Source organism: Vipera ursinii (genome assembly GCF_947247035.1).
Source record: "Vipera ursinii genome assembly, chromosome: 2".
In the NCBI taxonomy this organism is placed as follows: Eukaryota; Metazoa; Chordata; class Lepidosauria; order Squamata; family Viperidae; genus Vipera; species Vipera ursinii.
In genome coordinates, this window is record NC_139513.1 from 150685340 (window position 1) to 150711620 (window position 26281).

Sequence of the window (26281 nt, forward strand, 5' to 3'; positions counted from 1 at the left end):
ATTGCAGACGCATACTTCTATTAAATGTTAGTGGCCTCTCAGTAACACACGCTCAGCTGGTGTATCCCAATCCAACCTTCTGCTTGGAGGACACTGCCCATTCCCTGGATAGAAGCTCCAACGTGTTGGCTTGGACAATGCAATATTTTCTCCTCCAACAATCTTTTCTCTTTAGCAGTGGGTCTTGCTAGGAGACTGGGGGTCTGGATGATGCCCAGAGAGGCTGGGCTGCTCTTGCTCATGCTCCTCCATCAATGACCCCTTCTCTTTGTACAGAGATGAGTCACAGCACTGAGGGGAAATGATGTCTCAAAGCAACAGAAGCCTTTTGTCTCAAGTGATTTAGAAGGGCACCAAGTCTGAAGAAGGGAAAGAGGAGAGGAGGCAGAAGGAGGCTGAGTTCAGTAGGACTAAGATCATATAATCCCACCCCGGAAGCCAACAGTTCTGCTTCATTCTTTCAAGCTGAACATGTCAGCATTTGTTGTTGATCGAGGGCAGGATGTGCTCCTAAATGGCCACCAGATGGCAGCATACCCCGCACCATTATCACCACTCCCTGTTTATATCTTGGCACAGCTGGCTATCCAAGGTAGGCGAAATTCATCCTTCTGCAACAAAACAGGAATAACTGTTGCCACTATCCGAAATCAGACCAAGCTACAGCGTGGTGCCTCAAACATGCAAGGAGTGGCTGTTTTGACTTTTCATGACTTCAGCATGTTGAACTGATCTCGGTTATTAGTGCAACTGGTTGAGACTGTGATGAAGGACAGAAAACAGGTCCTCTCATGCCCCTTCAAAGGGAGAGATGGAGATGGGTGAGAATGGAAGATAGCCAGGTAGTAGATTCCGGTTAGTAAACAAAAATAGGCTTACCAAGAATATTTGTAGCTCAGGGTTGAAAATGAGGGGTCCTTTGGTGCTCTCTGAGCTTGGCTGTTTCCTTGCAGAGGTTTAATTACCCAAATTAGGTAACACCATCAACACTGATGACGTTACCCAGTTTGCATAATGAAACATCTGCAAGAAAACCAAGCTTAGAGAGCACCAAGGACTCCTCAAAAATAGGCTTTAAAATCTTTCTAAACTTGCATACCAACGTAGGGGATGTGCAAATAGTGAAGGCGAGGGTGATTGCATCTTGGAGGCTGCCAGCACAGGGGCTCTGGGTCTCGACCTTGCTTCTCCTGTCCTTTTGCCTTAAATCTTGCAAAAAACAAACTAATACTGCCTGGGGCCTTGATAGGAGCTGCAGCAGGCAAGTAGCAGGGAGGGAGGGAAGGAAGCGAAACCGCTGCTCCCCCACAGCCAGCTGTCCCCTCAATTGGCTATACCAGCACTGTAGCCTCCTCTTTATCAGCTCTTTTCAGGAAGACCCAGTCAGGAAACGGACACTGTGTGAACTAATGGAACTCTAAAGGTAAAGGTTCCCCCACACATGCGTGCTAGTCGTTTCCGACTCTAGGGGCCGGTGCTCATCTCCGTTTCAAAGCCGAAGAGCCAGCGCTTGTCCGAGGATGATTCCGTGGTCATGTGGCTGGCATGACTAGACGCCAAAGGCGCACGGAACGCTGTTACCTTCCCACCGTAGTGGTCCCTATTTTTCTACTTGCATTTTTACGTGCTTTCAAACTGCTAGGTGGGCAGAAGCTGGGACGAGTAACAGGCGCTCACTCTGTTACGCGGCACTCGGGATTCGACCCGCCAAACTACCGACCATCTGATCGACAAGCTCAGCGTCCTAACCCACTGAGCCACCACGTCCCTTAATGGAACTCTACTGTATTATTATTATTATTATTATTATTATTATTATTATTATTATTATTATTATTATTATTATTACAGGGTATGCTAATCAATTTTTGAAAACTTGAATGAGATTCTCTCTTTCCTTTTTATATTACCCAGGTGCAACTAGCTTGACTTTTTCTTCCCGCCTGCACCCCAAATCTGGGCCAAGCTGATGTTTACAAAATGGCCATTGGGTCCCTTCTTCAAGGCCATCTCCAAACTCCTCTGTACCTCTTCTCAGTCAGGAAGAGAGACTGAGAAGCTGGGGGAGGGGGGGAGGAGGAGATAACTATGGACTCAGACCTGCTACTGTAACCATAGCAGAAAAACAGGAGCTTTAGGACACCCCCTGCCTCCCCCGCTTCTCCTGCTCCTACTCAATAGTAGCAGTTGGGGCGAGAGTCCTGAGGTCTCTCACCATGGGACAGTCAGTCTGAGGCGTTTGCCTTGGGGCTCAGCAGAGCTCTGCCATCACAGCTGCCTCAAAAAGACATACGCACTCAAAACAATAAAGGAGATTTATTTACCCTCACTGTACTAGATTTGTGAAATCAAAACTTGTTAGTGGTAACCGGTGATACAATCACAGGGGTGAGTTCTGGATTCAAATACAAATAAAAACTCCTACTCACCCCCCCTCCTTGTGATAGCCTTATGCAATACATAAGATTATTAACAACCTGTAATAAATGAATCCCTTTTTTTTTTACTTAAAGGTAAAGGTTCCCCCGCACATGCGTGCTAGTCGTTTCCAACTCTAGGGGCCGGTGCTCCTCTCCGTTTCAAAGCCGAAGAGCCAGCGCTTGTCTAAGGAGGTCTCCGTGGTCATGTGGCCGGCATGACTAGACGCCAAAGGCGCACGGAACACTGTTACCTTCCCACCGTGGTGGTCCCTATTTTTCTACTTGCATTTTTACGTGCTTTCGAACTGCTAGGTTGGCAGAAGCTGGGATGAGTAACAGGCGCTCACTCTGCTAGGCGGCACTCGGGATTCGACCCGCCAAACTGCTGACCTTCTGATCGACAGGCTCAGCGTCCTAACCCACTGAGCCACTGCGTCCCTTTTTTTTACTTAGAAGTAGTAATAATTGAATTGATCCTAAAAAAAACAAAGGGAAAAAAACCCTTCAATTTCCACGGAGTCTACACCTTATTTAGGCCACTCCCAAAACTACCTGGAAGAAATGAGCAGATGTTTGTACATTCTCATTTCGGGACGCAGGGGGCTGGGGAAATCACCAGTCGAAGTTAAAACTATTCTCATCTTTTGAGAGAAAAGAATCAACCATACCGTTCATATTAGGAAAATTGGATATCATTAGTACTGTAGGGATTGAATAAACCACAAAAGAACAATCAAAGCATATTAAGTATTATGTCTTCCGTGTAGGATCCCATTATGGAGTACAAGGATAGTCTGCCCTAACACCAACAATGAAGCTAAAGTTCATTTATTTAAGGCACATAATGAAGCTGCAACTCTCTTTGAAGAAGACACCATGTTTGGAAAAATTGAAGAATATTGAAAAAAAAAGCCATTAGAAGACAGAAAGTAACTGGATACTACGATGCATTACACAAGCCCAAGCTTACAAAAACTGAAATACCGGTAAACAGTTTTTAACCGAACATAGTAAAATGATGTCCATAAGTCATGAAGAAAGGTGGAAAACACTGAATAAGTCTTGTGTTTCAAAACAGACGAGGAGTGTATCCCCATTGTCAAACCCACCCAGATGAGTGAACTACCAAGACGTTAGTACAGGTAGTCCTCAATTTACAACAGTTCATTTAGTGACTGTTTGAAATTACAATGGCACTGGAAAAAAGAGACTTATGACTTTTTTTCCCCCCACACTTACAACCATTGCAGCATCCTTGTGGTCACGTGATCCAAATTCAAATGCTTGGCATCAGGTTCCTATTTATGACGGTTGCAGTGTCCTGGGGTCACGTGATCACGTTTTGTGACCACCTGAGCAGGAAAGTCCATGGGGGAAGCCAGATTCACTTAACAACTGGGGCACTGACTTAACCACTGCAGTGATTGACTTTAACAACTGCGGCAAGGATGGCCGCAAAAATGGAGCAAAATTTACTTAACAACCGTCTCACTTAGCAACAAAAATTTGGGGTCGTTAAGTCGAGGACTACTTGTAAGGTATATTTAACGTTTAACCTTGGGTAAGTGCAGAATCTGGGAAACTATGAGAGGAATTTCCCACCCTCGGTGGAAGTGAATACATTCAGGCAGAGTCTCTTTGAAGGGTTTGCAATGCTTTCTCTCCCTGTTTCCTCGCCACCTGGACTAAGTTGCTGTTTACAAGATAAGCTGCCAACGGAATAGCCTCCCCGTTTCTTGATTGTTTAGCTCTCCTTTCCAATTTTTTTCTTTCCCAATCTCCCCACAATCTCTCACACCCATCTGCCCAAGAATTACCCACTCTGGACCCCTGCTGCCTTATTTCTCTGCTATTTTACCGTGCGGCTAAAACAAATGTTTTCTCAAACTTGCTAACTTCAAGATGGGTAGAATGAATTAAGTTTAAGTTTAATTAAGTTTTAAGTTTAAAAAACATGAAGCTAGGGAGAACTGTTTTTCTGCTGCTTAGCCGAATAAGCTTTGCAGGAGAGTTAAATCTCCCTTTGCCAGTTGCACTGCTTGGCTGAACAGTAGAAACAATGAAAAGGTAAACAGCAAAGGGCTTACCTTGGTCTGCTGCCTCCCTTCCCCTGCAACCTTATCTCTTAAAGAGTCTAAGGCTGGGTTCAAACATCATGCTGCTCAGTCTCATTCTTGGTAAAGCATATGGTTATTGTATTGTTTGGATCCAGAAATTGTGCTGTACTCTAAAAAGTATGGCTGAACAAACCATGATTTTGTACCATATATAAACTGTATGTGTCTATTTCTGTGTGCAGAGAATAGAACAGAACAACAGAACAGAACAGAACAGAAGAACAGAACAGAACAGAACAGAACAGAACAGAACAGAACAGAATAGAATAGAATAGAATAGAATAGAATAGAATAGAATAGAATAGAATAGAATAGAATAGAATAGAATAGAATATAGAATTCTTTATTGGCCGTGTGATTGGAGACACAAAGAATTTGTCTCCGGTGCAGAAACTCTCAAGGCACATGCAAAGCAGCAGAGTAATAATAATCACCATAATGATACCAAAAAGGGATAGAATACGATGCAATGGTATGGCAAGAAATAAGAGAAGAAATTTAACACTGGAGGAAGAATTCAAATGAAGCTCCATACTTAGAACCTTGCTTTAAGTTGCTTTAGTACTAGCTTAATAGAGAAAAGTTTGGCATTCTGAGTTTTCCAAGAATAAGGAAGAAAGGAGTTCATCCTCTCTGTTCTTCAGAGGACACTTCTGCATTCATCCATGGTCTTTCGAAATTAAGAATATACTTTACCATGACATACAGAAAATCTCAAGTTGGACTTAATTCCTGTTATCCTCATAGATATATCCTTGTAGGAGGTGTTTTTTTTACTGATTATGTGCTTATAGATAAATTTTCTCCATGACCATATTATTTTTACTGTAATAGAAAATTTAAACACACACACCACCTTTCTGTCAAGATAACTAACAATAAAAATAAAGAGATATGGGCAACGATAGTTTGCAGTCTTTCTTCCAGCTTGCACTGAAGCTTTCATTATAGTGGCTCCCTCCTTCTGTTGTGCAACATACATTTATCTTTCCCTAAAATGTTGGACAGGATTTTTCTTCTACACAAATCACAATTGCTTTTGGCACAAACAGCAGGTTCCACTTTGTCTTTTCATTACAGCCAGCCAATGGTGGGAGCCGAGAATTCTCATCAAGCTACATTTCCCATCATTCTTTGAAAGGGACCTTGGCAATTTAATGGTTGCAAAGGCAAACCGACTGGACATCAATGTCTGTAATTCTCAGCCAAGGTCTTTGGCCCTGCAGGCTGGGATTTAGGGAATTCCATAATGGTTTACCTGGGAAAAGCGCAGAGCACCTCATCAGGATCTCCCACAGTACCAGTGCCAGGGAATAGACATCAGCTTGCCTCAGTGCAGAGCCCACGTCCTGCAGATTCAGGTTCTCGTCCAAAATTTCAGGAGCTATGTAGCGTTGAGCTCCTGCCTAGAGAAAATGCCGATGAAAGATGCAGGCAGCTTATGTGTAATGCCTGCTTGAAGCAAATACTGGTTATGCCCAAATTTTATATAGTCCATTTCAAAACAGTACAATATGAGAGAGAGGGGGAGAGAGGGAGGGGGGGGAGAGAGAGAGAGCCGTAGTGGCACAGTAGTTAGAATGCAGTATTGCAGGCTGACTCTGCCAACTGCCAGCAGTTCGGTCCTGACAGGGCTCAAGGTTGACTCAGCCTTTCATTCTTCCAAGGTCTGTAAAACGAGGACCCAGATTGTTGGGGGCAATATCCTGACTTTGTAAACCTCTTAGAGAGGGCTGTAAAGCACTACGAAGCAGTAGGTAATTCTAAGTACTATATGATACTACCAGGACGTGATGATACCTCAAATGAGGTGCTGGAATCGGACATGCTGATTCTGCATCTCTACTGGAAAAAATATCATAGGATAGCCTCTTGTTATGATTGACTGAACTGTGTTGTGATGATTGTTATCATTTTATGGGGTTTTTATATGAGATGCCTGGAGCTTGAAGTTCAATGCAAGTACATTCATTGAAAAAGAACTATTGATCACATTTTAAACAATTTGCATCTCTCTTGAATTTCCTATGCCATCTATGGTACCTTGTGCACGATAGCTTCTGCAGGACCTTTTCTCGACTGCTTGTGTTGCAGAGGGAGTGTCATGGCAAAGCCAAAATCAGTTATGACACAAGTCCTGTCTTCCCGCACCAGCACATTCTGGCTACTCAGGTCACGATGGGCCACCCCAGGTTTATGCAGTCCTGCCATCATGGAAGAATAACAAGTTTCAACAAAGTTGTCACCTTAATCATGTGCCACCATTTTAAACCACGAAGAGGGCAGTTAGAGTGGAGAAAGGAAGGCTGGATTCACGCATCACCACCATTGTTTGCTTAAACACGGCTTACTGAATCATGAGAAGAAACTGCATTGTAAGGAGAGTTTGGTTAAAATCTATAATGCTTAGTATCACTTAGTAAGCAAACATTTCATAAACCAGATTATGGCATAGTGTAGTACAGGGGTCCCCAACCCCTGGTCCATGGACCGGGACCGGTCCGCGGCATGCCAGAAACCCTAGCTGTGCAAATAAGCGGCAGCACATGAAACCACTCCCCCTCCGGTCCACAGAAAAACATCTCTCCATGGAACTGGTCTCTGGTGCCCAAAAGGTTGGGGGCCTCTGCTGTGGTATGTCAGGTGAGCCAAGCTAAAAAGAGCTTAGATAGGTTAACAACTGAAGGACAGGAATTTTCTCTTCATAAGGTTCAAGCCCAGAGATTTCCACTTAAAAGACATCAAGGCAGGGGATGAAAATAGTCTCTTTCAGCCCCAAACCCTAGAGAGGGGGCTGCCACAAAGAAGAGGGAGTCAAGCTATTCTCCAAAGCACCTGAAAGCAGGACAAGAAGCAATGGATGGAAACTAGTCAAGGAGAGAAGCAACCTAGAACTAAGGAGAAACTTCCTGACAGTTAGAACAATTAACCAGTGGAACAACCTGCCTCCAGAAGCGGTGGATGTCCCAACACTGGAAGATTTTAAGAAGAGACTGGACAGCCATTTGTCTGAAATGGTATAGGGTTTCTGGGGGTTGGACTAGATGACCTCCAAGGTCACTTCCAACTTCTTCTTCTTCTTCTTCTTCTTCTTCTTCTTCTTCTTCTTCTTCTTCTTCTTCTTCTTCTTCTTCTTCTTATTATTATTATTATTATTATTATTATTATTATTATTATTATTATTATTATTATATTATTATTATTATTATTATTATATTATTATTATTATTATTATTATTGCTGCTGGCAGTCAGAGAAAACATCAAGCATGGCAGATCTTTGGCACTATAAACGTCACTGAGTCTCAGCTCCCCTTGACTCTGATTGTGTGCTCTGATAGCGGTAGAACATCTCGCGTGGTGCCAAAGTAGCAAACTTCGTCTAAGGCTCAATTAAAAAGTACAACAGGGATATTTTGCTGTCTAATCATGGCACCACGCCTCAGTCACTGAAACTGGTGTGCCAGGCAAGTTCACAACTGACATTAACACTAGCTCTGTCGTTACGTCATTTTAAACATTGATGGGCTAATGTGATTTATGGGTTAATGTGGGTTAATGTGATTTATGGAACTGGCCACTACAAAATCCAAAGATGGTCACTAAAGAAAGTCTAAAGAAGGATCTCTGGCTGTAATGCCAAAATGGAATTCACTCATGTTTGGCAGTAGAACAGCTCGATTAAAAGAACAACAACAACCAAGAAGCAAATAGATTTGACTGTGGCTTTCACCCCGGCTTCGGAATCACATCTCTTGGATAACTGTTACAAAAGCTGGCTATTCCTCCCTTTATCCGAGAAGAAAACACCTTTTCCCATTTAAGCTTTCCCCAGGTAAATTTAAAAGTAGAGGAGGCTCTATGCAGAGCAGGGGTGGCTGAGGAATTCTGGGAAGTGAAGTCCACAAGTCATAAACTGGCCAGGGTTGGGGGCTCCTGATGTCGAGTATACCTTGGTTAAAATGCAGGTGCTTAGTCAGAGAAACCTCTATGACAGGGGTGTCAAACTCAATTTCATTGAGGGCCACATCAGCATTGCAGTTGCCCTCAGGGGGCAGGGTGGGTATGGCCAGGGTGGGCGTGGCCTACTGAGTGGGTGTGGCTAGACTGTGTATGGCCTACTGGGTGGGCATGGCCAGCTCTACATCGTTCGCATCAAGGGTGCCTGTGGGGGCCTGGGCAGGAGTGGGACAGATCTGAGGGTCTCTGGCAGAAGGAGGGTCTCTGGGCCAGGGCCAAGACAGTGGGGGCTGTTCCCTCACTGTTTCCAGGATAGCTTCACGGGCCACATGAAACCACTTCGCGGGCCGGATCCGGCCCCCGGGCCTTGTGTTTGACATGTCTGCTCTATGACGAAGCCTGTCCCTCTCTTACAGTACAGGAAGTCCTCAGCTTACAACAGTTCATTTAGTGACCGTTCAAAGTTACAACGGCACCCGAAAAAAGACTTTCACACTTATAAGCATTGGGGATGGTCACGTGATCAAAATTCAGACAATTGGCAACTGACTCACATTTATGACCATTGCAGTGTCCTGGGGTCCTGTGATCCCCTTTTGTAAACGTACGAGAAGCAAAGTCAGTGGGGGAAGCCAGTTCCACTTAACAATCATGTTACTAATTTAAGAACTGCAGTGATTCACTTAACAACTGTGGCCCAAAAAGGTCATAAAACGGGGCAAAACTCACTTAACAACCGTCGCGCTTAGCAACAGAAATTTTGGGCTCAGTTTGCGGTTTTAAATCGAGGACTACCTATACTTAACAAATGCTGGAGTTTCAAAAGAGATTGGTTTTGGGTTTTGTTTTTTTTAATATGAATAAAGGGGTACTGGAATATTCCTGCTTTGAATTCATATATATCTACATACATTTCTATGTATCGAAACGTACACGCCCTTTGATCAGGAAGAAGAAACTGGATGCAGTATTCCAGGTGTGGCCTTAACAAGGCATTGTAAAGATGTATCAACACTTCACGTGATCTTGATTCTATCCCTCTGTTAATGCAGCCTAGCATTGTGTTGGCTTTTTTGGCAGCTGCAGCACACTGCTGGCTCATATTGAAGTGACTGTCCATTAGGACTCCAAGATCTCTATCACAGTTACTACTATTGAGCCAGGTACCACCTATACTGTACCTGTGCTCTTAGCTTATTTCTTATTATAAAATTGCTGTTTTCTTATTTGTTTCTTCTCCCATGACACCCCCCCCCCCCAAAAGATATATATAAACAAGAGCTCTTCCCTGCAGTTGCGGTTCCCTCTTTCATTACAAAATCCTCAGTCGAATATAACACTTACATATTGAATTGAGGATTTTATAAATACAGGTACAACAATAATTTATGTTGCCAAGCAAGACAGTTATTAAGTGGGTTTTGCCCCCCATTTTATGACCTTTCTTGCCCCAGTTGTTAAGTGAATTGCTGCAGTTGTTAAGTTGGTAACAGGATTGTTAAGCGAAACTGGATTCCCCGTTGACTTTGCTTGTCAGGAGGTCACAAAAGGGGATCACGTCACCCCAGGACACTGCAACCGTCACAAATATGCGTCAGTTGCCAAGAATCTGAATTTTCGTCATGTGACCATGGGGATGCTGCAGGGGTTATAAGTGTGAGAAACAGTCATAAGTCACTTTTCTCAACACCTTTGTAACTTCAGGAAAATCACTAAATGAACTGTGGTAAGTTGAGGACTACCTGTACTAACATCTTGGTAGTTCACTCATCTGGGTGGGTCTGACAATGGGGATATCCTGCAGATTGGATACTACCTGTAGATGATACACAGTCAGCTCCATCCCCTGATGGTACCTCAGTGGTTCATCAGGAAGTCTGCAGGACACAGATCATTCTGTGGCTTCCTGTTGGATATTCTTGGTGTCCTACCTTCCTTCCATTTCTCCTCATGTAAGAAAGCAAGGCCTCTGGCAAGGGATGATCCAAGCCGGATGCTGATATTCCAGGAACAAATGTGCTGGCTGAGGAAGTTCCGTAGGGATCCCTTTCAAGAAAATGCAACAAACTCAGTTTAGGCCCAAACACAAGATGGTTGACATCAGCATTCATCTTTTAATGGCTACGGTGAAGGATAGCAGAATAATTTTGGATAATAGGCTGCTCCGATGCCCAGGTATAGTTTTTCTTCTTTTTCTTCTAATGTTTGATAGGTTGTATTATTTCAATGCAGACTTCAGTGCAGCAATAGTTATGTAGTACGCTTAAAATTTATAAATAGCAATAGCAATAACAATTAGACTTACATACCGCTTCACAGTGCTTTACAGCCCTGTCTAAGTGGTTTACAGAGTCAGCCTATGGCCCCCAGCAATCTGAGTCCCCATTTTACCAACCTCGGAAGGATGGAAGGCTGAATCAACCTTGAGCCTGTCAGGATCGAACTGCCAAATTGCTGGCAGCCGGCAGTCAGCAGAAGTAGTCTGCAGTACTGCATTATAACCACTGCGCCACCACAGCTCCCCATACTGTTATCTAGAAAGCTTAAAGTATTGAGGATAAAAACAGAAAACTAGAAATTCTATCAGTATTAATTGCAGTTGAGGATATCATTATTATAGACATAGATTTACAGAATAACAGAATAACAGAATAGCAGAGTTGGAAGGGACCTTGGAGGTCATCTAGTCCAACCCCCTGCTCAACCAAGAAACCCTATACCATTTCAGACAAATGGTCGTCCAAGCTCTTTAAGTTGTAAGTGCTTTCAGCGTTGGAGCACCCACAACTTCTGGAGGCACATCTTCCCACTGATTAATTGTTCTAAGGAAATTTCTCCTTAGTTCTAGGTTGGCTCTCTCCCTGATTAGTTTCCATCCATTGCTTCTTGTCCTGCCTTCAGGCGCTTTGGAGAATAGGTCGATCCCTTCTTCTTTAGGGCAGCTCCTTAGATTTTGACTAAGTTGATTTTATTTGACTCTAGAGTTATTTGTTGATATTATGCAGTATTGCAGGCAAACTCAGCTCATTGCCAGGAGTTCGATCCTGACCAGTTCAAGGTTGACTCATCCTTCCATCCTTCCGAGGTCGGTAAAAACCAGATTGTTGGGGGCCATATGCTGACTCTGCTAACCGCTTAGAGAGGGCTGTAAAGCACTGTGAAGTCTCAGGGCTATTGCTATTGCTATTGAACAGGGGTGTCAGACTCAATTTCATTGAGGGCCGCATCAGCATTGTGGTTGCATTTGGCCTACTGGGTGGGCGTGGCCAGCTCTACATCGTTTGCATCAAGGGTGCCTATGGGGGCCTGGGCAGGAATGGGACAGATCTGAGGGTCTCTGGCAGGAGGAGATGGGACCGGGGCCAGGGCCAAGGCAGTGGGGGCCGTTCCCTCACTGTTTCCAGGATGGCTTTACGGGCCACATGAAACCACTTCGCGGGCCAGATCTGCCCCAGGCCTTGTGTTTGACATGTCTGCTACTGAAGAATGAATAGGAATGAAAGAGAAGTTCCTGGGTTGTAGGGAGAGGAGCTGCAAACCATGACCATCTGGTTCTCATTAAGCATTGGGGGGATGGCTCAGATTTTTATATCTTGTTTACTTATTAAATGTGTTATTGTAATATTATACTGCTGCCTACTTCAGTTGGTTTAGCAATTAACAATTCCTTCACATCCCCATCATCCCACTCTACTCTATGACATAATTTGGAAATAGAGCTGAAAAACAAATCCTGGTTTCATAATACTTCAGCAAAGCCTTAAGATGTAGAAATGTACTCTTTGTCACAAAAAATCCCAGCAATCTGAGCATCCAGAAAAGTTGAATTTACGCCTACAAATTCTACATCTGTAACGTCCATGGCAAAAAGTAAACTATACTTCTGTTCTTGTTTTTTTTTTGAAGATTAACTGTTTTCTTGTTTATTTTCAAAATGCACATATTTTTATTTTCAGTATTAGTTTATCAAAATATACAGAGATACAAAGAAAAAATGAAAATAATAGGAAAAAGGGAGGAAAAGGGGAAGAGGAAAAAATATAGGACAAAGGAAAAAAGAAAAAAAGCATTGACTTCTGTAGGAAGTCAGTAGGAACAAAATTACAGTAATTGTATTCTTTTCTTTAATCAAAGCAGTCGATTTAGTACTATCCATCTATTCTTGATTGTGCTGTGATTGTAATGACAGGAATACATTACAGGCTAGAAAGTATACCTTGGTATACACTGTTGAAAGTTGGCATGTTTAATTTTTATTTATTTCATTTATTTATTTCTATCCCACTTTTATTTTTTTTGCAAATTACTCAAGGGAGTGAACAATCCAATATCTCTCTCTCCTCCTATTTTCCCCACAACAACAACCCTGTGAAGTTGGTTGGGTTGAGAAAGAGTGACTGGCCTAAAATCACCAGCCTCAACCCAACCAGATGGCTTTCATGGCTAAGGTGGGACTAGAACTCCCAGTCTCCCTCTTTCCAACCTGCTGCCTTAGAGCAAGGGTAGTCAATCTTGACTCTTATGACTCGTGGACTTCAACTCCCAGAATTCCTGAGCCAGCATGGCTCAGCTTGGAAACCTCTCCCTTTCCCCTCAGCGTGGCTGGCTCAGGAATTCTGGGAGTTGAAGTCCACGAGTCATAAAAGAGCCAAGGTTGCCTAATCCTGCTGACTAGACCAAACTAGCACTCTGCATGCAGACATATATAAGACCACTTTTATTTTTTAACATCTAACCTCAATCACTTTCAGGCATTCTTGCCCATGGCTCTTACCAATGGGTACAGTGTCAATACCAGGAGACCACCCTGTTCTTCACTTGGTCCCCCATATCCAGCTGTCACAAGGCGTACCACATTTTCATGGTTCATCAATGGGAGGCTGTACACGGCCCACTCAGATGCAAATTGTTGGTGGCACAAAGGAGGAAATGCCTTGATGGCCACAGGTTGCTGGCCGAAGGTTCCTTGCCACAGTTTAGAAAGCTGCCCTTCATGGAGAAGCTGTTCCAAAAAGAAAATTAGGGGAAAGGAAAGGATTAGTTAAGTTCCTAGCAATGCTTTATGTAGGAGATTGTTGTTTTTCAACCGTACCAAGAAAATACAAGCTCTTTGCACACTGATTTTATTTTCTATCCCCTATACAGGGGTAGGCAACTTTGGCTCTTTTATGACTCGTGGACTTCAACTCCCAGAATTCCTGAGCCAGCCATGCTGAGGGGAAAGGGAGAGGTTTCCAAGCTGAGACATGCTGGCTCAGGAATTCTGGGAGTTGAAGTCCACGAGTCATAAAAGAGCCAAGGTTGTCTACCCCTGCCTATGATATTTCCTATGCTGGTTGGGGAATTCAAGGAGTTAAGTCCTTCAAGGTCTTAAAGTTGCCAAGGTTGGACCTCCCTGTTCTAGATAAAGCTAGCTTCCAGCTGATACAGGTAGTCCTCGGCTTACAACAGCTCAGTGACTGTTCAAAGTTACAACAGCACTGAAAAAAGTGACATGTCTGTTTTTTACACTTACGACTGTTGCAACATCCCCATGGTCACATGATCAAAATTCAGCCACTTGGCAACTGTCTCATATTTATGACAGTTGCAGTGGCCCCGGGGTCACGTGATTACCTTTCGTGATGTTCTAACAAGCAAAGTCAATGGGAAAACCAAATTCGCTGAACAGCAATCTCACTCACAACAACTGCAGCGGTTCACTTAACAACTGAAGGTCAAAACATGGGGCAAAACTCAATTAACAAATGTCTCAGCTGCAGAAATTTTGTGCTCAAATTGTGGTTGTAAGTCGAGGACTACCTGTAATGCAATGATGGTCTGGTAATTCCAATTTACATAAAAAGGGGGTGCCCAGATGAATCCTAGAGAGTGGAGGTATAGATACATCTCTGTCATAGAGGAAAACTTTTTTATATTTATATTTATCTGTCTAATATTTATATAAATGTTTATATTTGCCTGCTGCCTAAAGCAGTAGACAAATATAAATCTGCTATCAGATTTTTTTTAAAAATTCCATTTATATCCCGCCCTTCTCCGAAGACTCCGGGCGGCTTACAAGCTTAGCAGTAGCTAAGTAGTAAGTAGATTTTGGCAATAAGACCCTATTTGGGTGCTTTTTCCCCATTTCAGATGAATGCTACCTGAGGAATTTTAGAAGGTATTGATAAAATAAGATAAATATTATTTATTTATCAATAAATATTGATAAAAAAGAGCCTTGGTGGCGCAGTGGGCTAATGCCTCCTTAAGTAATACCAGCTGCCTGCAATTAGTACAGGTTCAAGTCCCACCAGGCTCAAGGTTGACTCAGCCTTCCATCCTTCCGAGGTAGGTAAAATGAGGACCCAGATTGTTGGGGGCAATTAAGCTGACTTTGTAATAATGCCGCTTGGGTGGGGGTGTGAAAGCCCTAATAAGCAGGCATATACATAGAATGAAGGCTACTGCTAAGCTTGTAAGCCGCCCTGAGTCTTCAGAGAAGGGCGGGATATAAATGGAATTAAAAAAAAATAGCATTAACTCTTTTGACATTTGCCAGTATAATATCTGGGTTACTTTTTATTGGTGGGGGGAACTAAGGCAAGATAGGCAATCTTCAAGTATGGGTGGTTAGCTTTTCTTTTTTACTAGATCCAACACGATCTGCCAACTATAGTGAAATATTTAAAGGTGTTTCAGGAGATTACACACCTGGGCAGAAAAATTCTGCATTTGTAAACACCTCTTCTACTGCCTCATCCATCTGATATAAACATGCCTTAGAAATCATTCTAAAAGAGAAAAGATTTTTTTAAAAAAAAATACTTATCACTTGTAGGGTTTGGTGTTCTTGCACTCCTTCAGTTGAGACGTAGCAAACATGTGGGTGAATGCCCTGTTTTTCACTGGACTATCATGTTCCTAGCAAACCAAAGCTTCTAGCTTTCCAAATGTCAATTAAATGCCAGGTGAAGACATCAGGAAGCAACTTCTGTATCAGGGCCCTTTTATCCATGATGCTATTATTGCTAAGGCAGGGGTAGGCAACCTTGGCTCTTTTATGACTCGTGGACTTCAACTCCCAGAATTCCTGAGCCAGCCATGCTGAGGGGAAAGGGAGAGGTTTCCATGCTGAGCCATGCTGGCTCAGGAATTCTGGGACTTGAAGTCCACCCTGTGCTAAGGGAAATTCTTCCTTGAGAAATGGCTGGAATCTCTCTCCTTCCTTGGAAAATCAGAAAAACCAACTTCATGTGTCCCCAAATATTTTTAGTAGTTTTTATATTTTTAATATGTGTCCACTTTCTATTTTTTTTACCAGAGTTCATGGGAGTTGAGCAGAGAACACATTGAAGTAAATTTTCTAATGCATACATAGTTTGATAGGAAATATGAGAAGAGCATTTGTGTTTACATCTTCCAGGCCAGAGGTCCCCAACCTTTTGGGCACCAGAGACCGGTTCCACGGAGAGAGGTTTTTCCACGGACCGGAGGGTGCGTGGTTTTGTGTGCTGCCTGCATCCCGCGGATGGGGCTCTGTTTGTTTGTGCAGACTGGTTGCTGGCATGCTGCGGCCCGGCACTGGTCCACCGACCAGGGGTTGGGGACCCCCTGTTTTAGGCTTAATCTGGAAATTATTTTTTTTCATTTATATAACTGAAATCTTCTCAGACCTACAGCAAATAATTATCTGCATTTGCTTAGAGATTCCAAACTACTTTTCACCCAAATCTAGAGTAGAGGACGAGAGAGTAAAGTAGATAGTACTGGAGGAAAGGCTAAACTATTACATGCTGGTTGGGAGATACGTTCTCTAATTCTGTTACTAACAAACAGTTTTAGAATTAAGTACAGGTAGTCCTCAACTTACAACAGTTCATTTAGTGACTGTTCAAAGTTACAACGCCACTAAAAAAAAGGGACTTATGACCGTTTTTCACACTTGCGACTATTACAGACCCCCTGTGGTCATGTGACCAAAATTCAGACGCTTGGCAACTAACTCATATTTATATGATGGTTGCAGAGTCCCAGGGTCATGTGATCACCTTTTGCGACCTTCTGACTAGCCAAGTCAACGAGGAAGCCAGATTCTCTTAATAACCCTGTTACAAAACAATTGCCGTGATTCACTTGACAACTATGATGAGAAAGGTCGTAAGATGGGGCAAAACCCACTTAGCAGTTGTCTCACTTAGTAATATAAATATTGGATTCAATTGTGGTCATAAATCAAAGACTGCCTGTACTGGCAAGCACCGGACTCTGGTCAGTAGCACACGTTCTTAGAGCTTCATAATTTGGTGCCTGAATAGTTTTTTAGTTGTCAAAATGTGGAACTGCCTTATTTGGAATTGCAGGCAGGTGAAGGAAACCTCTGACCACCCCAAACAACTGCTATCTTGACATTGCCATTAGGATAGAGAGAAAAAAGCAAATTATGGCAGGACTACCACATGTGGTAGAGGACAGGAAGGCCTGGAGGAACATTGTCCATAGGGTCGCGATGGGTCGGACACGACTTCGCAACTAACAACACATGTGGCCTGCAGAGTTCCAGGTGACCTCTAGATGGCAGCAGAGAGATACAGAAATTCTAATGCCTGTCATGTAGTGGTCATCTGGTTTTTTTGCAGTGGATTTGGTAGGCCTAGTGGTGGTGACTCCTAGTGGCTTGGATTCCTCGCAAACTGAATCATACCTGAATGAATTGAAGATCTGGAACCTCTAGCCTGGGCAGTTTTTTCTCATCCTTTAGTTCTGAGCCTGTAGTTACCTTGTTGAGTTCTCCAGTTTCTTTTGGTCTTAGTAGCACTGCATGAACTTTCCAATGCCTTAGAACTAAAAGGTCACATAAAGAGATTCTCTCCTCAATGACATACTCCAATGTTATATCCTTCCTAAATTAGGCAAATAGTAATCTATTTGAATTTTTATTTTTATTTTTTATTTTTGCTATTCAAGGGAAAAGTAAAAGTACAGGGCAGAGAAGCTATACAATCTGACCACGAGCATATAAGAAGCTCCCTTATGTTGTGCTATCAAATTTCAATTACAAAAGCCCATTGAACAACCGAACGGTTTCCTAGTTGTCATCCAGCTTTTTTGCTTCCCAATTCTTGGTAGCCCTGTTTTATATCGAATCGGATCACTGATCCATTGAGCTCAGTGGTGTCAGCACTGATTGGCAACATGTTCTCTAACATGTTCATAGGTGTTTTTTTTCCAACTCTACTTGAGTAGGCTGAAACCTGGATCAGGGATCTTCTGCATGCCCAACAGGCGTTCCATCCCTAAATGCAAATTTTACACTGTATGCACAAAAGGATGGCCCCCACGTGGTTCTGTTTCAAAAAGTATATTTTCTTGTAAACAATCGTACATATTCATGGTAATGTACGTTATAATTATGAACTCCTGGTATAATACAGTCTTAAGGTAAGGTTGTAGTGATGTGGACATATCTTTGCAGCTTGGGCAACAGATTCTGACGGGTCCTGGAGCGAGATTCTACTTTTCACATCATTGCCACTTTGCTGATTTGCCTGCTTCTTTCCCTTAGAGCAGAGTTCCCCAACATTTCTGGCTTTGTGGACCAGTGGGGGGAGAGAAGGGATGGTTCCATGTGAGTGGCCAGCAAGTGCATGCACGCGCAGCTCCATTTGCACTAGTGGTGTGCACACACGCCTGCCGCTCACTTAAAGTACGTGCATGCTTCTTTACTGCTTGCACAAGTGAGGATGCAAGTGTGTGCCTGCGTGCTCTCCAGCCATTTCTGCGGCCCGGTTGCAAACCCTTCACAGCCCACTAGTGGGCCACAGCCCACCAGTTGGGGATCCCTGCCTTAGAGCAGGGGTAGGCAACCTTGGCTCTGTTATGACTTGTGGACTTCAACTTCCAGAATTCCCGAGCCAGCCATGCTGAGGGGAAGGGAGAGGTTTCCAAGCTGAGCCATGCTGGCTCAGGAATCCTGGGAGTTGAAGTCCACGAGTCATAAAAGAGCCAAGGTTGCCTACCCCTGCCTTAGAGCTACCGTACCTCATCACTACCAGAAAAGCAAGAGCAAGGCTGGTGGTATCTCCTGTCTGAATATTATACAGGTAATCCTCAATTTACAACTGTTCATTTAGTGACCAAAGTGACAACATCACTGAAAAAAGCAACTTGCTGTATCACTGTTTTTCACACTTACAAACCATACAGCATCCCCATGGTCACATGATTGAAATCTGGATGCTTGGCAACTGACGGACGGTTGCAGCCTCCTGGGATGACGTGACCCTCTCTTGCGACCTTCTGACAAGCAAAGTCAATGGGGAAGCCAGATTCACTTAACAACCGTGTTACTTAACTTAACAGCTGTAGTGATTCGCTTAACAGCTGTGGCCAGAAAGGTGATAAAATGCAGCAAAATTCACTTAACTCCGTCTCACTTAGCCACATAAATTTTGGCCATAAGGCAAGGACTTCCTGTAAAAGGGATGGCCAGTGGCCAGGAGGGAAGGAGAGGCACTCAGCAGTGGGTTCTTTGATTTTTCTAGTGTGCCCCCCAATTTTCACCCTAAGGGCTTTGCTCAGCGTTTTAGACGTTTTTCAATATAATGGATGTGCATCCTGTAAATGTGTCACTATTTTCCAGGGGTGTCCCAGACTGTTAGGGGAGCTTTTTTTTTCTTTTCCTATCTCTTATCTTTTGTGCAGCCAACTCTTCAAATACTTTTCTTGAAATTGCAATACCTAGAAATGCTGAGAAACATAGGAGGATCAGTAGGCAGGTGATGGCGATCCAGACAATCCTGAAGGGACTGGACAAGGACTGGGCTGCAGAGATAGAACAGGAGATCACAGATGTCATATTATAAGGGGAGGAAGGGTGGAGAAAAATGTCAGGTTTCAGAGGAGGAGAGCAATCTCTTGCGACCTATTTCCCAAGCAACAGCTGTATATATTTTTTGGCTCTAAGTCTTGGGCGCTCCTCCACATCTCCATGTGCCTATGGGCCTCCCCATGCCCATCTCCAACCTCTCTGCCTATCCTCAGTATCTGCTTCTTGCCATCCTCTCCTAGCCCTTTCCTCTGAAGTTTTAATTAAAATTAAAGCAGGGGGAAAACAAACATTTCCCTCCCTATAAGAACCAGCCCATTCCTTCTCCTCTCTGCAGCCAACATTCCTATGTCCTCCCCATGGGTTTTGAATGTTTGAAGGCCATAATATGGCATTACACCACCACAGAAGGCCGTGAGTGTGTGTGTGTGAGCATCAGAGAGATGGTGAGCAGCAGAGTGGGGTGTGTGTGTGTATGTTTTTGCAAAAGGGGAAATAGAAACTATAAGGACTTTTGATTACAGAATCTAGTTCTCTTTTTTTTCTTCTTCTTGAAATGTGCTCAGCCACCAAGAAAGCGAAAGCGAATGATAGACAACTCTTGGGTTGCACGATTAATATTCCTTCTCTTGTAGGCTTTGATGTAAAGCCCAAAGAATAAGGAGAAAGTCCAAGCTGGAACTCCATTTTAATTGCTATTCTGCTTCATAATTTGGGAAGAATCATAATTCCAAATTTAAATAATTTAAATATCACGGTGGGGAGGGGGGATGTGGAGGATGGTTGGAGACTGTTTATCAACAGAGGACAAGCAGCTTCAGAAGCACAGGGCTGATGGAGATTGTGGGGAGGGGCTACTTCCCTTTCCTTCTTTGCTAGCCTCCCTCTATCTTTCAGTTGGATCAGGCTCTCTGTCAAATTAAAAAGTGCAAGAAACATTACCCGCAATATATGGGGAAGTTTCTTTCATTCACAAGACAAGACAGAAAGGAGGGAGACTGGGGGGGGGGATGTCATAGAATCTCTGATAAGTTGGCTTTGAGAAGTTACAGAACAGAACTCTTAGGGTTGCCAGATCACGATAGTCATCTTTTTAATATACGGGATTTCCCAAACTCTTCTATGAAATTTAACCCCTTCGGTGTCATGCCAGGTGAAAAGTCTAAACGTGATGGGATCCAATCTCATGTCCTCTAGAAGTGTTGGGACTACAACTTCCAGAATTCCAGAGAGCAGCGGGTTGGAGAAAGCTGCATTAGCATGCAGGAGTGAATTTACTCCCATTTTATATTAATCCCTCGTCCCTCTTTCTTGCCTCAAAAGGCCCTACAACATCCTATAAATAGGACTACACGGCCTATTCTTTGTCCAGGCAAATCCCCCTCTTTGGGGTAGGCAGTTCTCAGCCTGACTCAGAGACTTGGCCTGGGCTCTCTCGGCATCCTCAAGGTCTCTCCTGAGTTAAAGGCCCTTCTCAGACAAAGGCAATTCTCCTCCCTCCCCCTCACACCCCCACCTATCCACAGATGCCAAGCTCTGCATCTCTTGGTGAGCCTGCGGGAAGGAAAAACCAAAGAGTCTCAAGATTTGCTGGCAAGGAGAAGAATAGACAAAAACAGGAAGGAGAAGAAAGAAACGTGAAAGACCGTCTGCACAATACTAGGGGCGGGGGTGGACACGAGGATTCTTAAACCCTTAATTTCCCTGCCACCTGAATTGTTCTGCTGTGTGACCCATAAATCCTCCCCACCCCCACCCCCATCCTTCCCCCAACCCATCCCGCTTCCTTCCTGACCTCTGATGTCTTTCTTACCTGCTCTGTTTCCCGGCTTGGCATAGCTGATGTTAGCATTACACAGATCAGAGCGGCACCTACAGGACAAGGTGATGGCAGCAGAAGAACGAAACTCACAAGCTGGAGAATCACAGGCTTCCTTTTCACTAATCCAACAACCTGGTTTGGAGAGGACCGGAATGGGGTGGAAAAGGAAGTGAGGAGAGGAGGGAATTCGGGAGGACAATGTTCACGAAACCATCTCTGCAAAGATTAAATCTTACCTGGCAAGCGTTGGAAAGGAAAACAGAACAGAACAGAGTAACAGAGTTGGAAGGGTCCTTGGAGGTCTTCTAGTCCAACCCCCCTGCTCAAGCAGGAAACCCTATATACCATTTCAGACAAGTGGTTGTCCAATCTCTTCTTAAAAGCCTCCAGTGTTGGAGCATCCACAACTTCTGGGGACAAGCCATTCCATACCAAAGAATGTGTGGGATTTAATGGGCCCTGGGGTAATCCGGGGCCAATCTCTCTTCAGTCCTAAGAAAGAGGCAATGACAAACCACTTCTGGAAAACCTTGCCAGGAAAACTGCAGGGACTTAGTCCAGGCAGTCTCCAGGAGTCAAAAACTGACTTGAAGGCCCACACATATATATACATATTTCCTGGGTTAATATGCCACTGCAATCATGTCCGACTCTAAGTGTGTTGCAGACTTCCAAAACAGCAATAAGAACAATATACAAACAGCAAAAGAATAAAATAACAGTGTAATAAATATATTATATTATAATTAAAGGTAAAGGTAAAGTTTCCCCCACATGTGTGTGCTAGTCGTTTCCGACTCTAGGGGCCGGTGCTCATCTCCGTTTCAAAGCCGAAGAGCCAGCGCTTGTCCGAGGACGTCTCCGTGGTCATGTGGCCAGCATGACTGGACACCAAAGGCGCACAGAATGCTTTTACCTTCCCACCGTAGTGGTCCCTATTTTTCTACTTGCATTTTTACATGCTTTCGAACTGCTAGGTTGGCAGAAGTTGGGAGGAGTAACAGGCACTCACTCTGCTACGCGGCACTCGGGATTCGACCCGCCAAACTGCCGACCTTCTGATCGACAAGCTCAGCGTCCTAACCCACTGAGCCACCGCGTCCCTATATTATAATTAGGAGACTGCTAAACAAGATTGAATAAGTTGTACAGGTTGTGGACAGTCGTGTTGTTATCCCCCCTTTTGAATTTCTGGAATACACTCTTAAAAACATAATGAATATATCTAGATTGATAACACACACACAAAAACGCACACACACACACACACACACACACACCAGAATCTTTGGGAGAATTCTGATAAAGCACAGAGATGTACAATTGTGAACCTCATTCATGGAAATTTATGGCAGAGAGGTCTGGCTTTTTCTTCTACTTTGCTACTTTTCTCTATTTCCCCACTGCTTCTTTCCCTTTTGTGCTGTCCATCAAGGAGGATGAAAATGAACCATGCACAGACCTCTTATGACTGCCTCCCCTTTCCACATCTGGGAGCATCCCTTAGTTCACAGGTCTGCAACCCACGGCTCAGGAGCCGCATGCGGCTCCCGGTCCTCTGCCATGTGCAGTCCAAAAAAAAAAAAAAGTGGGACTAAAAAAGTTCAACCAATCAAGTCAAATATGCAGGGTAGGTGCATATCTTGCCTTGGTTCCACTCTTCAGTCAAACCCCGTTCTGCGCATGCACGCATGTACGCGCATGCGCACACATTTTTTGCGGCTCCCAGTTTTTCCTTTTGTGAGGGAACCGGTTCCGAGTGGCTCTTTCACTGTTTCAGGTTGCTGACCCCTGTCTTAGTTCATCCACCATCAGAAGCATGGAAAGAGTCACATCAGTAACACAGAAACATGGGAGAGGGGATGATCATAGATGTAGGATGCTGGGGGCCCAGTTTCACATTTAAAAGGAATCCTTCAGATCTGCAAGGTTGTAAAACAGGACTGCCACAACATTCGCATTAAACATGGGTAGGACTGGATTTTATTCCTTACAGGGGGTTGGACTAGATGACCTCCAAGGTCCCTTCCAACTTTATTATTATTATTATTGTTATTGTTGTTGTTGTTGTTGTTGTTGTTGTTGTTATTATTATTATTATTATTATTATTATTATTATTATTATTATTATTATTATTATTATTAACAACTATGCCGTAGTTGGTTCATTGCTGTATTTTTATTTAACAGCCAGGAAAAAAACACCCTACTGAGACTTCAAAAGAGAGGGGGAGAGAAAGGAATTACATTCAAGGCCACTTCAGGGAGTCCACGGTTCTGCCTGGATCTGAGTTTGGCTGTCTGAGCAGAATCAAGAATCAACTGTAAACGCTAATGTTTAAGGTCTGATCTCCACAATTTATTCCTCCTCATCCCCAAAGCTATCCTCTTGGAATCTGGGATCCTTCCCAAATATACAGAAAAAAATAGAAGGCAGGAGCTCCTGAATGAAAGCCAAATCTGATAAATAAATCAAAAGAGCAGCCTTCCACAATGTAGTCATATGCATTGGGCTCATGATATTAGTCGTCGCAACTGAGACTATTCTGGATGGGCAGGTACGAGAGTCATAGTCCCAACACATCTGGCCAGAAAATAATAGATCCATTCCTCTAGGCCAGCGGTAGGCAACCTCGGCTCTTTTATGACTCGTGGACTTCAACTCCCAGAATTCCTGAGCCAGCCGTGCTGAGGGGAAAGGGAGAGGTTTCCAAGCTGAGCCATGCTGGCTCAGGAATTCTGGGAGTTGAAGTCCACGAGTCATAAAAGAGCCGAGGTTGCCTACCCCTGCTCTAGGACCTGATTCTTCTTCTCTACTTGAGACTGTACAGGTAGTCTTCGGCCTACGACCACAACTGAGCCCAAAATTTCAAAGTGAGATATTTGTTAAGTATATTTTGCCCCATTTTATGACCTTCCTCGCCACAATTGTAAAGTGAATCACTGCAGTTGTTAAGTTAGTGACATGGTTGTTAAACGAATCTGAGTTTCTCATTGATTTTGCTTGTCAGAAGGTTACAAAGGGGGAAATCACATAATCCCAGGACACTGCAACTGTCATAAATATGAGTCACTTGCCAAGCATCCGAATTTTGATCCCGTGATCAAATATATTATATTTTTTGTAACTTTGCATGGTCACTAAATGAATTGTTGTAAGTCAAGGACTACCTGTACACTAAACCTGGGCATTTTATGGCCTGGGCCAGGGCTAGGCAACCTTGGCTCTTTTATGACTCGTGGACTTCAACAGTCCCTTTTCACATTCCATTGTACCCCACAGCCCTAGCATGTAACCTTTAACACAGGTTCCCTAAGGATAATTACATGTGGAAATCTATTTGCGGCCATGATGTCAATTTTCACATCATATCAAGTTCCTCTATGTGGGACTTTCCTTATGAATTATTAAGAATCAATAGCTCTACATGCACAAAATAATGGATAGAGCTCTATATGGAGAGCATAGCGGAAGCATTAAACTATTCCAGTGTTATAACAGCTGAATCCAGTTTTATCTGCACATTTTATATTTTCCTCTCAACTCTTATTGCACAATTGTAATAGGTGCCTTTCAAAGGTACAGTCAAAAAGCTGCCTGCAGATACAAAAACCAATCAATCTGGAGAATTTGGAAACCTATTTCTGGAGCAATCACAGGATAGTGCTATCTCAAAAATAACCACATGCATACAGGTAGTCCTCGTTTAATGTCCACTTGTTCACTGGCTGTTTGAAGTTACAACAGTGCTGAAGAACTTACAACTGTCTTTGTAGTTGTGGCCATCACAGCAGCCCCATGGTCAGGTTAATGTGGGTCAGGTACTTGCAACTGGCTTGCAATTATATCACAGCATCCTGATATCATGTGGCTGCCATTTGCAATCTTCATTGCTGGCTTCCCACAAATGTTAATAGGGAAGCCACCAGGAGGTTGCAAATGGTGATCATGTGATTGAGGGATGCTACAACCATTCAGGATTCATCTAAAGATGACAAGTGGGACTGCAGGAACTGTTCTTATAAGTCAGGGGGTCTTCAAACTTGGCCCTTTTTTGACTTGTGGACTTCAACTCCCAGAATTCCTCAGCCAGCGTGCCTGGCTGAGGAATTCTGGGAGTGGAAGACCACGAGTCATAAAAGAGCCAAGGTTGCATACCCCTGGCCTAAGCCATATTTGGCTTTCTGGCTGTCCCTGTCCAGCCTGCATGAGGTCAGTCAGAAATTAGAAATCAAATGTAAATAAGGTGTAACATGTAATCTTACCAGTAGCAGCTAATCAAAAGCTGTTCATTCTATTGCATAACAGTCCCAATTTCTCAAGTGGGAAAATTAATTGCCCACACTGGTATACAGTATACGTGCAAGAGACACTTCTGTTGGTAGCCTGCCACAAGGCAATGCTCTGAAAGGAGCCTCATACAAAGAAATATGAGGGTGGCATTTCGTTCTCTGAGCTTGTGGGTTGGTTTCTGAATTGCTTTGTGGAGTGCCAGGCTTCAATGAACTCACATTTCTGGCGGGTGGTAACGTGGCCGATGATTCTAGTATTACTCCAATCAAATTGATGCTGTTCGGTGTCAATGTAGGTAGAGATTAGGGATTCGGGATCGTGGCGTTTGACTGCCAGCTGATTTTCATGTATTCTGGTTTTGACACTGAATTGACACTGAACAGTTCATTGAAGCTTGGCACTCCACGAGCAATTCCATCAACAGACACATCGACCCACAACCAGCCTGCGAACCCCTCGGGATTCAAATCAACTGCGCAAACAACTAGCGATGGCACCGATCCTCAAACAACCCACACAATCGCTCCCAACTGGCACTTCACCTCCCAGTGACTCTCACCTGACCTGACCTCCCCATCACAAGACCCAAACTTGACACACCCACACCTGACCCATCACAAGACCTACTGACCACACAAAGCAGAAAAACACAGACACTGACATCCCTAAACCAGGGGACTTCAAACTTGGCCCTTTTATGACTTGTGGACTTCAACTCCCAGAATTCCTCAGCCAGGGCATGCCGGCTGAGGAATTCTGGGAGTTGAAGTCCACGAGTCATAAAAGGGCCAAGTTTGAAGACCCCTGCCCTAAACTCTGCTGAAGATGTTACCTAGCCGGGTAGCGAAACGTTTGGAAA

General features: G+C 43.7%; 1 protein-coding gene across 1 annotated transcript in view; it reads right to left on the reverse strand.

Moving 5' to 3' along the window:
• Nucleotides 1–26281, reverse strand: part of AMHR2 (anti-Mullerian hormone receptor type 2) — a gene marked incomplete at its 5' end in the record, with an annotated part of 32181 nt that overhangs the window by 3112 nt on the left and 2788 nt on the right. Inside the window, 7 exons of the mRNA XM_083353436.1 lie at nucleotides 5796–5943; nucleotides 6581–6741; nucleotides 10428–10542; nucleotides 13271–13498; nucleotides 17183–17322; nucleotides 19219–19302; nucleotides 21120–21260. Coding sequence (XP_083209562.1) covers nucleotides 5796–5943; nucleotides 6581–6741; nucleotides 10428–10542; nucleotides 13271–13498; nucleotides 17183–17322; nucleotides 19219–19302; nucleotides 21120–21260 — 1017 coding nt within the window. The remainder of the gene's footprint in view (nucleotides 1–5795; nucleotides 5944–6580; nucleotides 6742–10427; nucleotides 10543–13270; nucleotides 13499–17182; nucleotides 17323–19218; nucleotides 19303–21119; nucleotides 21261–26281) is intronic.